We start from the raw sequence: 14,436 nt of genomic DNA, 5'->3' as shown, positions 1-14,436 counted from the left end.
ATCTTAATATTCTATTTTTGATAAATAGGTATAAGGTTTGTTTAAAAATGATGATTTGGAATACATAATCTATTTACTTGAAATGTAAGTAATTATGATACTATTTTTTGATAAAATAGGAAACAGAATTACTTTATTTTATTAAAGTTCAAGGGAATTTGATTTGTCGTGATAAAATAAAAAATATTATGAATCAAAAAACTTATTTTTATTTCTTCCGGTACTTAGGTATGTATAACAAAAAATGATAACATAATTAGGTGAGTAGGTATACATTATACGGAGTGTAAAAGTTTAGCTGATTAAATTTTAAGGGAATTAGCCATCAAATTTTTATACCCTTCAAGTAGGTATTTTCCAATTCCTGATAAGTATTACAAATCCTTCTTTTCATGATACACTCTACAACAGGGATCTACACATAAATAAACGTTGCATTCTGCACAGTAATACCGAGTCTGGGATCTGATTTTGTTTTAGTGCAAACTTTGCACCATTGACATTTCCTATCCGGAATGAGTTTTGGCATATAACCCAATAAATAACATGATTTTGCAGGGTACTTCCATAATTTATCGATATCTCCTACCCTCATTGTACAGCACAAAATAAATAGTTCTAGAAACATCTATCGCCTCTGACGTCACTTCCGTGTCTGATTTATCAGACGTTGGCGCACGAGACTGATGCATGATCGTGTCGCTATAGTGTTGTGACATACCATGAAATTTACTGGATTCGATTCAAAACATAATTTGAAAATAATTCCATTTTCTGTGGTAAAACTTGTAAAATAACATCACACTTAAAAATGTTTATGCCCAAAACAAAAATCTGTATAATTCTGACTTTTTTAGAAGTTTCTTTTTAGAGTACCTGATTTATTTTATTTATTTAGGCTTTGGTAGTTACATTGTAATGTAACATCACTAATGTCTTATATATCAGACATTGGCGCTGAGGGTTCAAATAAAAAAAGAGTCGGATTTAATCAATAAACACGGTTTCTTTTTTAATAATTTATTATTAAAATAACGTTATAATACATTGTGAAATTGTTATTTTTGATTAACTAAAGTATAAACTGTCTGAAAATTTTATGCATATGTGATCAGGTACTATAACGATTAGAAAAAATAGAGTTAAATTGGTAAGATTTATTTGTCTGATATATCAGACTTTGGCGGCGAGGGCACGAAACTTTAACGTCTTATATATCAGACTTTGGCGCTGAAAAGGTTAATGCCGATGATTAACATGAAAGTTGTGTGTGTCGGCGTACGTAGTAGACCCAACCTTGTGAACAATTAACCCTTACTTAGGGAAGTGAGCGCTCATTCAACGCAACTTTGATCACCGGCTACAAGTTTAATCTAGATGCGAAGTCTATTCTCTCCTTCAAACTTTAATTTATTTTACTTTGCTTCTAAAAGAAATTATGAATATGTTTTGCTATTAGATTTACACTCCGTAGTTTTGTTTCGTCAAATATAAATAGTACGTACTAAATATATCCGAATTATTCTGACGAAAGCCATCCGGACACCAAAACGGGTTTAAAACCGTCATGCCCTAAACCAATAATAGAAATGATCACTTATGCCATGAATGCTCGACAAAGACCCACATCTAGCCATGAAGTTTGTAAAATAGGTATCAAATTCTGAATGAAACAATATCTCTATTCGACATTGACAGGCAAAATAATTGTATCGCTACGTCTTGCTTCCTTCGAACCGAACGCTCTTGTTATAGTAATCTGCTCATTTATTTCCTCTCTATCCATACAATTGTGCAATAAATCAATTCATTCGATTTTGGATTAAGATTTATCTATCACACAAATTTAAGTGTCTCACCATTTCATAAATTACATTACCTGTCATACATTTATCAAAAAGTCAATTTTCTTGTTTCTTATTTTCTTTGGCCACAGTATCAGAGCGTAGTAGTCTAAAATTAGCCAATTTAATTCAAAGAAAAATATCGTTAAATACACATTTGTATAACTCGTCATTATTTTATCTATGTCGTCATATACTACAGATAAATCCAAACAACAATCCAGTATAAATACGATGGCGGAGATGGGAAGTGACCCGAAGCAACACAATGTATTTTTAATTCGGCAGGATATTCCCTAAGCCTAACGCCATTGTTTTAATTGGAGATCACAGAGTCGCTGTAGTATGGCTATAGTAGTACCTAAGTAGATATTCTATGTGCCTTAAATACTTACTAAACATAATATTGAACAGTGAAGTAGCCGGGTACGGTTTTTATGTTGATCTATGATGGAAGGAAGTGGGTAACAAATGGTTTTTATTTTTAAGACAAAACTATATATGGTGAGCCGCTTTGTTATTTGCTTTTGGCAAAATAAGATTTCTATCGATAAATACGAAGAAGATTGATAGCCGTCTATACCATGTCGGTAGAGACTTAGAGGGAAAATTGAAAACACAGTAGGTAAGGCGATTGCAAAATGACATCGTTAAATATGTAACTGCAATCTTAAATTACTTACATATTTATTTTGATATTCAACTGATAATGTAACTACAATCTTAAATTACAAATTATCAACTGATAATTTGTTAATAGTGATTAACGAAATATCAAAATATAATACCCTTGAATAAAACTATGTATGTATGTGCCTATATGATGGCTCGTCAAGGAGGATATGATACTTATGCGTGCGAATTTCAAAGTGGAGATTCTTCTCCAATGTTTCTCCAATCTGTTAATATTCTTATGAAGGAAAGCTAAATGGGCTCTGACGCTTTATGTTTGAGGAAATAAATGAGAATAGGATATTATTATGCGCCTACATGATATAAAAACTATTTTAACTTCTGGTCTTAATCGCTTATAAGTCTAAAGTATCTATTAAAATCTAATTCATTTTTGCAAGATTTAAGTAGAGCATGTTTTCAATAGCCTATTGTTTTCGAGAACTTCCATGTTATGCCAGCGGGATTAATTAAAATTATTTCCACCTCATAAAGCACTCTGCGCAATTTTGAAAGCGGCGATTAATATATTGTAAGTTTTCTCTTTAATAACAGAAACAGTTTTCTTTGTAGGGAAATTCTTCTGAAAAATAAATACGATCAAATAATTTATTGTTCAACCCAGTATTTTTTATAAATATCTTTCGAAATCTTCCTTTCGGAAGCTATTTATTTGAACATTATCTTGATTATGAAAGGGGTTTGTTTGGATAAAGTTAACGACTTTTTCATTTAAATTTAAATTAAACTTTTTTATTATGCTAATGAAATAAAACGATTTTGTTTCGATTTCGAAAAACAAAGTTTTTATTTCGATGCACAAGTGATGCCGGATTTAGTAAAATTGGTATGATTGAAAGCTGATTGCGATCTGACCACTATGGAAGCAATAGTTTCACACTCGAATGCTCGCCACGCTACACCGACCCCGCCGCGCTAAAAACGGCACAAGTTTATGTTGAATTTCACTTCCCGTACGCTAATTCAGAACACGAGCAAACAATCAAGCTTTACAAAAACTAGTGCCACCTAGGGCCTAGACAGTCTCGTGGGATCTCGGAATAAAATTCAATGTAAATTCAGATATTCTACCTGCGTGCCAAATATCCAAATCCGTTCAGTAGATTTTGTGGGATCGAGCAACAAACATTGGGTTGATTTCACTTCCAAACTTTCGCATTTATAATATGGATTCGGAGGATGAGTAGGATTAAACAACCGCTCGTGAATTCATCCGCATTTTTTCCGATAAAAGATAGCCGCTATGTTACTTCTAAATAATATTTAAAAGATCTGCAGTGCCCTAAACTGAATTTACCCACGACTTATGTATTTACCTACTAAGAGAATTTTAAATCCTGGAACAGCGGATTAAATTTGCCTTTGGGGCTTACGAACGTTTGCTGGTTTGAATGCCCTTATAATTGGCGTTTCAGTAGTAAGCACAGGTGCACCGGCAATCGTTAAGAGGCTAGTTAGTCTGTTTACTCGCTCGTACTCGGCTGCTACATTAAAAAAAATATGACTGTGAATTCGCTAAGTCTGAATTTTTGGTATTAGGAATCCCCAACATTTCTAAAGTTTGTGATTTACATTTTACAAGTAGCAATAGAACGCTCCATCGCTGTACTTACATATGTTGTATAAAGACAAGTTATTTGTTAAGAAGATTTTGACAACAGCCAACTAAATACTATGAAGCTATTTTTTTCCTTTTCAACATTCATTCATTAATAAATTATTAGCACAAATATAAAAAGAAAATGTTGCTAAGACACCCATTGTAGGGATGCCATTGTAGGCACGTTGACCACATCGCTTAGGTTTTATTTTACAAGATCCTTTTTTCATCATTCACATCACACGATTTTTGACTAAAGTCTGGAGAATATAATCTGAAACCAGTTTATTAGCCATTAACGAAAAGGCTTTTGTACCTATTTGTATATAGGTACTCAAGAAACACGATCACCCGTCAAAAGCCATAATGTTGTCTCCTAATGTAAACGGGTTCCTATTTCGCTGGAAATTTGTAATTTTCATTAAATATCTTTGATTTCTATACATTCGAATTAATCCGTCGCGATTTTGGCGAACTGAATATCATCAATATTACGTATTCACTGAGTAATCCGATTTGAAAGTTATGTGTGGGAATTCGTTGAAAGCATGAAAATTACATTTAAAAGCTTATACAGAAAATATCAATCGTTCGAATAGGTCTTGTTCGTTTTTCTTTAGGTGGGACACTGACCTTTATGTGTACAACTTCTCAGTCATACTATAAAAATATAAATAACTAGCCGTTTCATATAGCTTCGCTTGCGGTTAAATTCGGGTCTTTATATTTTCCAAATGTCATCCAATTCTGTCCAGACAGACAGGTAAACAGACTTTCGCATTTATGACATTAGCCTGGATATGGTTCTAATTTACCCCAAGAAATAAGTACCACTGCCAAGGCTTTATTTACTAAAGTTAATATTTAAATGTCAATTATCATCATCTATCTGAAATAAATAATATAATTATTAAAAAATATTTTCCTTGTTTTCACCAAAAATCACATAACATATGACATAAAATGCACAGCGTGAATTGTTGCATTAGGAAATAGGAATATGTTCGCAATGCGGCAACCCGGTATTAAGTAGAAGCGAGGAATTTTGAAACGAGTATACTGGCTATTTGTGTCACTGCATGAAATTCAGAATGTACTTCTGTGGAGAACTCTAATGAGCTCAAATCAAATATATTCTTATGAAAATTTTACTGAATGTGGCATTATTATATATATTTTATTTAATATGCACGGTCGCGGCGCTCTGGTATTGTGAAGTAAATCATAAATTAGATTTTTATTTCTTTCGTAAACGTGATTCAACACCAAAATTAAGAGGCAATCGAATCCGCGATCACCACTGTTGTTAGCATGATTCCCACGTCCCCCATTCATTCCCAAAAGGCGTTATCTGATTGATGTTAATAAATTATTTTATTATTCATTTATACAACTTTAGCGGCCCGTTCCGGCTTCACTCGGCTAAAAACATAATAATTATACCCCTAAACCTTCCTCAGGAATCACTCTTATCTATTGGTGAAAACCGCATGGAAATCTGTTCAGTAGCTTTTGAGCTATTGAACAGACAGACAGACGCAGTAGAGGACTTTGTTATATGTAAGGATTGTAAGACAATTTAGTAAAACTGCGCAGATACTCTGTATGAGAATACTCTGTATTTTCAGTTCGCATATATTTTAGACAGCTTTAAAAATCTGACAATCGGTGGAGAGATTTTTATAGCTGTCCGAAGATATTCGACTTAGATTAACGACCACTGGCCGCAGCAGCGGGGGTCTCCCAGGCACGAATGAGTCGAACGAACTCGTGATGAAAACACGAAAACTGCTTTCAGAGTCGAAAATAAAAGTCAGGTTAGGTCATATTTATATGAACTTCATATAGTCATATTATATTTTGGTACTAATAAATGAAACAATAATATTTTTTGGTTGTATTTCATCATCATCAGCCATTTTTAATGTCCCCACTGCTGGGGCATTGACCTCTCTTATGAATGTATAGAGATGGATAGGCCATGACTACACGGGCTATCACGTGAGCATAATGCAGATTGGTGACTATATATTTCATACATTTTTATTTATTTATTAATTAATATAATACCTAAATCATCCAAATTGTCCATTTGTCCAAATCATTCAGCGGGGTAGTTCTTGTACCACAACATCCTTTGATCTAAAGAGCTTGGCCGTGAAAGGTCTTATTTTCTACTTCTTTATTAACCTTTAAATTTGATTCTTCATGAAATTCTGACAACATTGCTGTGCCAACTTTGTTGAAATATTTTAGTACTATATATAAATTAACATTCAATAATATATTCGACGGGTAAAGTAGTGACGTCATTGTTAAAAATTTATATTTTCAATACATTAGTATCATGTTTAATTTAACATAAAAAAATAATCAAAATGTTAGTCTGAAATCATACTACGTAAAAACTACTATCAAGTAGTTCATTAATGTAGTGTAATAAATCATTATTTAAAATTACATGAAAGTATTTTATATTATATAAGGTCTGTTGGAACTCGCTTTTATTGTACAGTCAACAGTACATCAACCTACCCAAATTCATTGCAAACTAGTCATTATTAGCGCGCCATAGAGGTTCATGCAGGGTGATTTGATGTGCAGTTGACTGTACATTAGAATACATTTAAAATAATAAAAAGAAGACCTGTATTTACATTTTATTATGTAGTAAATAAATTTCTCCCCACCGTAGACGCGTAGCTCCGTAGCCCGTAGCCGCGTAGGCTTCGTGGCACGTAGCATCAGTGTCAGCTACGACGCGCCGCCTACCGCAAGCTTCCCGTAGCCGATAGAATCGCGCCGTTACAACATTTTACGAACTCCATAAAATATTTTATTACTCATTAACACATTCTTCCCGACTACTGTTTTATTGTTAAGACTAGTGCTAGTGCCAAAATTTTTTCTCACTAAAGCAAATGTGAAAATTTAAAAAAATTTAACGCCAAAAGTAGCTTAAAACTATTAATTAGTTACTAACATGAATTGTTAGCTTGTTTGAAATTTATGAAAAATGTTCAATATGTTGCCGGTTCGACAGCTAATTTGGATAATCGCAATATTTTTCTTTAGGGGTAAGTTTAATTTATTCTTTAAACTTTCATTCTCATAATTATCAATGTATGAATAATAAATGTTACTACAAAATATTTTACGATTTTAACTACAATTAAAGTATTTTGTTCAATAAAACGTATATCGTTGCGATCGATTCAGTTTTCAAGCAAGACATTTAACAGCTAAAGATTTTTTTGTTTTGTTTTAAAGCTCAACGAAAAAGCGAGGTATTTAAAAATGTGTTTAATAGTGTTAGGTAATATTTCAAATACAGGTTAAATTGATTAACTAAACACGGAATTGTTTTTTTTTCAGTATCATGTAATTTGAAGAAGTCGGCCTTTCATACCACAAGCGCTATAATAGGAACGACATATTTATGTGGATTTAAGTATATTTTCACATTTCACAATCGAGTTTAATGTAATTTGTTCTATGAAGATTTCAAGAAAAATATATCAGGAAACTATCGCGTCCTGCGTCTTGTGGTACTTAATACTTCGAACTATAGTATATAATCTAATGCTTTTCAACGACCCATTTGATCTAACGTTACTTTTTCACAGTACAACTTTGTATCAAATAATAAAAAGTTGTACGCCTGTTAGGTTGAAAAACCTTATATTTTTCATTTCAACGTAATGGATTTGACAATTATGTAATAATAATATCCAAAAAGAAATTTATCTGAAATTCAAGAGAAAAAGCAGGCATATTATCTATTCTAATTGAAGATAAATATTTAATTCAGAGAAACACAATTACGTGTTTTGGTTATGTTTGTTACATTTGTAAGCAATAAATTTGCAATGTAATAAACAATATGTCCTTTATTAATTAAACTAATTTATTTTGTACATTCTTAGATCCATATGACACTAAATACTCGTAATACAAATACAAATTAATAAATTTGTTGGGCTATCTGTTCGAGATTTGCGCAGTGGCCGCCACTCTTCCAAGAAATAAAACGATTGTGAAGGTGAAATGTAATTGCTTGCCTCGTAGCAATTACATTTCACCTTGAATTCAATTTCGAAATAAATCTGAGTTTAGTATTGAAAAATAATATTTACTTTTTACATATGTTTTGATTGGAATGCCTATACAAAATAATCTAACTATACATGTGTGTGTGTGCCTACATGTGTAGTAAGGTTTAATTAGATTTTTTTATTTAATTACAATTGAGCATTAGTTTTAAAATTTGGTAAATAGGAGTAGATAGTGTATCTTGCTTGTAGATCCAAATCATATTCAAGAAAACGAAATATTCATAAATTATTTACATATTCTAATTTAAACAGCAATCAGAAATTACTTTGCATAATTATTTTACAATGGGGTAAAAGTTTATTAATAATTTATAAACTATATAAGATGATTAGTGAATCCGAGCGAATAAATAATGTTAGCTTCTACTAAACCGAATACATGTGTAAATATTACAACATACACACTTCTTCAATACTCAGTTTATGGGAAATATATGGATTTTTTGTGGTAATTACTGACCATATAATATGTATATGGTTATATGGTCTACTATAGGTGATGTACCTATAAACGGCTATATACCTTTTTCTCTCATTTCCGCATGTTTCCTATTGCGTTCGGGGCTATGACGCCACAAATCCCGGGGCAGTGTAAATAAATACCTTAAAATGTTGAAGATTCGGACGACAATCTTCCCTGGGAAAACTATTGTTGAACAATTTAATACCATTGTTGTTGTATGATATATATATAAGCTGCCTAGAATATATTTCCCTTAGTCGCCTCGTACGACATTCACGGAATAGTCCTATTCTAGGGTGGAACCACTGGCCGCGTTTATTGAATCCCTCAGTGACTTCAATTTGCACGGATCAATGCAAGACATTTGTGGAAATGCAAACAATTTTCTTTTAGGATCCAAGGGTTCTTAAAATCCTCGGGGCCAAATCGAACCGATATCTTTTTTTTCTTTAATGGCTATGTAGCCAAAAGGTCAAATATTTATTTACATTAATTTATTTTTAGTAATAACGTTATTCTTTTTACTCAATGTCGGTAACATAAAGTGCCAGTAGAGGTACAAGAAATAGTAAAAAATATACCTCTATCTATATATATACCTCTATCTAAATATATTTATTACGTGGTAAATTCCACATATTTAGCTTTACTGATCTTTGTCTTGTATAAATGTACATACATTATAGAATTGTCATATACTTACATTATATGAAAATTCTATAATGGTAATGGTATTTTTTTAAATATGTAGCTTCGATTTTCAAAGCTATTTAGTTTAGATTTTTATAACAAGAAGTAGTATAATACTATTTATTACTTCCATGAAAAATATAAAATGAAAAAAAAGGCTGAGATACGCCACGAACTTCGCTAGGTCGTGAACTTTTTTTTATCGAAACTTGATAGCTTTGAAAGTTTCTGATGCATGCAGTCTACGGCTCGTTTATGCGATGCAGATATTCTCGAGGGCTTTTAAAACCATTTTACAGTTTTGAAAGCTGGGAAAAGGCGTAGTGTGATGTAGGTAGGTACGTGTCTTTAGGTTCGTAGCGTCTTAGTCTTGCTTATTTTATTGCTTTTATTTTAATAGCATTTGTTTAATTATAAGATAATTTATTCACAATAAGCAAAGCCTTGATAAAAAAGAGTTGTTATTTTGGAGTAAGTGCAAATCTTAATTTGATCGTAACAAATTGAAATAAATATTTGTTTATGTAAAATCTGTGGGGAGAGAGGGTTATGTAAGTGGAATGTACCGCAATATTTTTACTCTGTAATCTTTAAATTAAAAGCTGGCGAAATTTACATAAACGTGCTTCGTTTTTAACGAAGCTATTAAAAAGATAAATTACTAATTGTTGAAGCAGTGAAAAACAAAATAAGTAGCTATCGCCCACGGCTTCGCTCGTGCTCTACTTGACATGCAACAAGGTATTATAACTAATGAATACTTACATACAGTATTTCTGTTATCTACACTAATCTAGATCAAAACTACTTAATCTACACTAAAATACAAAAGTAATATAAAAAAGTAAATACTAATATAAAAGGAAAAGTAATCTTCAGAACTAATCAACAGATTTCCTAAATTCTTTTACAAATATACGTAACTACATTATTAATGTGTAACATAAAGTAGGTAGGTACTTCTTATCCCAACGTTCTAGAAAGAAACGATTCCTCTAAACATACTACTTAAAAGGGTAATAAAAGTTATATGAATGCAAAATGTTCACTTTTGATTTATTAAATATGGTGTATGTTTTACGGCGATTTATCAAATATTTTATAAACCAATTCCATCAAATTTGGGTATACGGAATTATTTTTAAGTTAAAAATTGTTTAAAAATATTTTGTCGAAAAATGTGATTCCATTACATATTTCGTCCCACACGTCCCTCAGTAATTGACACGGATGACACAGGTTAAATTGAATTGATAGCACAACACTCAATGGCCCACATTATACAAGGAAGCTTATAAGCTTACGGTACTTAAATTATTAAATGAGATCACAGAAAAATAACTTCTTGAAAATAATTAGTAGGTAGGTATTTATACATACGCCAGAAATCGGAGTTGGGACGTATTTATTAGACAAATTAAAAAAAACCCCGATTTTCGATACTCATTTCACTATAACTTTTGAACGGCGGATCAGATATTGATAAAACATATCCAAGCATAAAAAAACGTATCCAAAGAGTTTCACCCGTTGATGAGCTACGGTGCCACGTACACAGACAGGAAGACACACTTTAACGGTCAAACTTATAACACCCCTCTTTTTACATGGGGGTTAAAAATATGAAAGAGGAGAATGTGCTATAATATCATTGGTACCGGTGAATCCATTCGTCGATTTTTTCCCTATTTTTTCCCTTATATTAGACACCAGTGTTGGCAATTGACACACTCGAAAATAAAGAATGGAAAGTACTTTTTTTAACTCGAACGGATTTGATGCAGTCTATATTTACGGTTCAAGTCTTTTTGAAAAACAATTCTGATGTATAAGGTTGAGAGCAATAGATATGTTACTGTAAAGCCCGTATATATCTTAGGTTTTTTCAGAAAATCTTGGGATTTACTGGCATGGGTTGGTAAATGTAAGGATTTATAACTAATTGACGATTTTTTCGGGCTTTTGCCATTACAATTTAGTATATACTAGGTTTTGCTACTGGACCTGGCTGGTAAATGTTGGTTTTGGGAATAAAACAATGAGTAATTGTTATTAATCATTTATTTTTCAGTCAAAACCTTACATATTTTTATGTAGATATCATAATTATTAGAGTAATTAATTAACTAAGTAATTAGTCAAATCCTTACGTATTTTAAATTATTTTCATTTATATATGTTTTTAACTTTTAAAGGTATAACCTTTAAAATACTTCTCAAATAGTAAAAAATAATAAAAATAAAATTATTTTCTCAACATTTACCGTGCCTTTGATGTAAATCTTAAGATTTACCAAGTGAAGTTCGTATCGCAAAATTGTTCGGACTTTTACCATTTTAAAATTGTTCGGAGTTTTACCATTTACCAAGAGTTGGTAAATCTTAGGTTTTACCGGAACATCTTAGGATTTACCATAGTTCGTGCTTTTACAGTAACAGATATACAATTAGCAATTATGGAGTCCGGTGAATGACTGCGGAGCACCCATGGAGCACCAATTAAAGCTGGGGCTGTGCTTGACATTCTCCACTAAAATAAACAACACTGTACGTTTTATGGACTGCAATGAAATACTGCTATAGCAAACCACTCTTTTGTTTTGTTACCAGCTTTAGATTTATTCAGTAAATATCTTCGCATTTTGTTTATGTTCTCACACTCTAAATATGTGATGGAAGTCATTTTAAATATTATTTTGATAGTTAAGGTTATACGAGTATTGCTTTGTTTCTTAATATATCATTTTCATTACCTAGTTTTAGAAAAAGTATAGGTATTGTGTATACCACAATTTTTACTCATGATCGAAACAATACCTCTTTTTCAAAGGATTTTATAGGCGCCAAGAGACCGAGTCTTATATATAACTAGCTGTGCCATGGGGCTTCGCTCCCGTGAGAATTTTGGGATTTATGTGTTATTCTAGGTTATATTCTACCCGTGTACCAGATTTCATAAAAGTCGGTCCAGAAGATTTTGCGTGAAAGAGTAACAAACATACATGAACACATCCTCGCAAACATTCGCATTTATAATATTAGTAGGATAATCATAATAATATCTTTATTTACTAAAAAGTATTTACAAAGGTGGTTCTTATAGTAACCGAATAACATTGTAACAGTTAACAAAAGTTCCCATTAGACATACGTAACCTGCGACTTTCACACTAGGTTGAGCCTGTCTTGTGAGAGTCATTAATGGAGTAATTGCAAAATAGTTCAGCTAAAATGTGATAATCATTCAAATTATATGATTACAGCACCAACATACCTTTCCTTCTTTCCTCCTTTCCTTCTTTAATTTTGAAAACAAAAGAAGGAAAGCAAAAATGATTGTAAATTGGAAAACACAATTTTACAATCATTCATCAAAACAAAAAATAAAGCTCAATAATGTCAGCCACGTGTTACAATCTATTCTTTCTATTACAAAATTAAACAGGAAAGTTATGACAAATGATGTTTAAAATTTTATTTTTTTTTTGTTTGTTACTTATATACCATCCACAAACCAAATTGTTTTGTATTTGTTCTTCATGTCAACAATTCGCGTTCAGAAATCAAGACACTTTTGAGCTAGTGAGCGAGATGTATGTAGGTTGTTGTGAGATACAGGACAAGCCAATAGCTTGAACCCCTAAACACTGACCCCGAACTTCAGTGATCCATGAAAATGTCGCTTGGGAGGAAACTAACGCTAAATGTTACTTAGGCTTTTAGGGGATTAGATGTGCCTCTAGAATTGTCTATAATCACGAGCGCTTTCCGATATGTTTGATTAGCTCATCCCTGTATGTGCTAGCGGTTGATTAATCAGAGTTACGATTCAAAGCATTTGTGTAATTAAATGCTTCCACATTTTGGTAGCTCGTATAATTTTATACTAGCTAACTCGTTCTACTTTAGGTATTAGCGGTCTCACTCGGCTTCGTTCGAGTAAAACCAAAATAAATTATACACTTATTACTTTCTCAAGAATTACACTATCGATTGTGACCCGACACGATTACTTCTTTTTATAATATGTGAAGTTTTTTAATATAAAAAACAGTATAAATCAAGTTCTATAGTATGTATAAGAAATAGAAGGAAAGCGAAACCTGCCCACAACAATTTTTAGCTAAGGAAGTACTGCGAAAACGCTTAGATGAGGGAAAATGTTTCACAGACCATTTTTTTATTTTTTATTTTCCTCTGACTTCGATAGCTCAAACATACATCTAGGTACAGTAAAAAGGAGATTAGAATTCCACGAGCATACTTAAACAAATATAAAATTAGGTACCTACATTATTTTAAGTGGTATTTCAAAGCACAGCTAACGATAAGTAGATTATACTAGACTTATTTGCTCTCAGTAGTGCATTAGAGTGAATCTTAAAACAACTTTCAATATTTTCATAAATAAAGAATGTCTATACAGGATGATTTCTTATGCATTGGCATTATTTTATCTACATGCTCAGTCGATGATACTGAACAACTTTTCGTATGGAAGCAACTTTGAAATCGCGAAAAAAATATCAGCTGTGATCAATACATTTTCCACAACTTAGGAGTATATATAGTATGGTACTTCCATATTAAAAGTTGTTCAGAATCATTGACTGAGCATATAGATAAAATATTGCCAATGTATAAAAATCATCCTGTAAGTATATTTCTTATCTTGCGGGCTAATAAACCTATGCTATTTTATTCTGTTTTCATCGAAATCTGTCCAGTAAATTTTCCATACTCATAGACTCACAAACTTTCGCATTTACAATATGAATGAAAATACTACTATGGTAAATTTCAAAAGCTAACTAAAAAAACTGAATTGAATTCGAAGTTTGAACTAGGCCCGAAGTTCTATTGTCGCCAAACCACAAACGCCCTCATAAAGTTTCCTCCACAAAGGAATGGATGAACCTTGGCCTTTCCGTTGCAGATAAAAAACTTACGTTTACTTTAAAGTTAAATTATTGTGACACTCTCAAATAACAACACTTAAGTATCAGCCCACGTTATCCAAGTTTGTCTCAT

The 14,436-nt window shown here is 32.0% G+C and overlaps 1 protein-coding gene across 1 annotated transcript in view; it reads left to right on the top strand.

Moving 5' to 3' along the window:
- Positions 1-6,900: 6,900 nt before the first annotated feature.
- Positions 6,901-14,436, top strand: part of LOC128679852 (neuronal acetylcholine receptor subunit alpha-10-like) — a 41,160-nt gene continuing 33,624 nt past the window's right edge. The window contains exon 1 of the mRNA XM_053762324.1: positions 6,901-7,214. Within this exon, the coding sequence (XP_053618299.1) occupies positions 7,154-7,214 (61 nt within the window). The 5' untranslated portion in view covers positions 6,901-7,153. The remainder of the gene's footprint in view (positions 7,215-14,436) is intronic.

This window comes from Plodia interpunctella, chromosome 2, assembly GCF_027563975.2.
Source record: "Plodia interpunctella isolate USDA-ARS_2022_Savannah chromosome 2, ilPloInte3.2, whole genome shotgun sequence".
Taxonomy (NCBI): Eukaryota; Metazoa; Arthropoda; class Insecta; order Lepidoptera; family Pyralidae; genus Plodia; species Plodia interpunctella.
The sequence above is the reverse complement of the archived record's forward strand: the minus strand, read 5'-3'. Positions and strand labels throughout refer to the sequence as shown.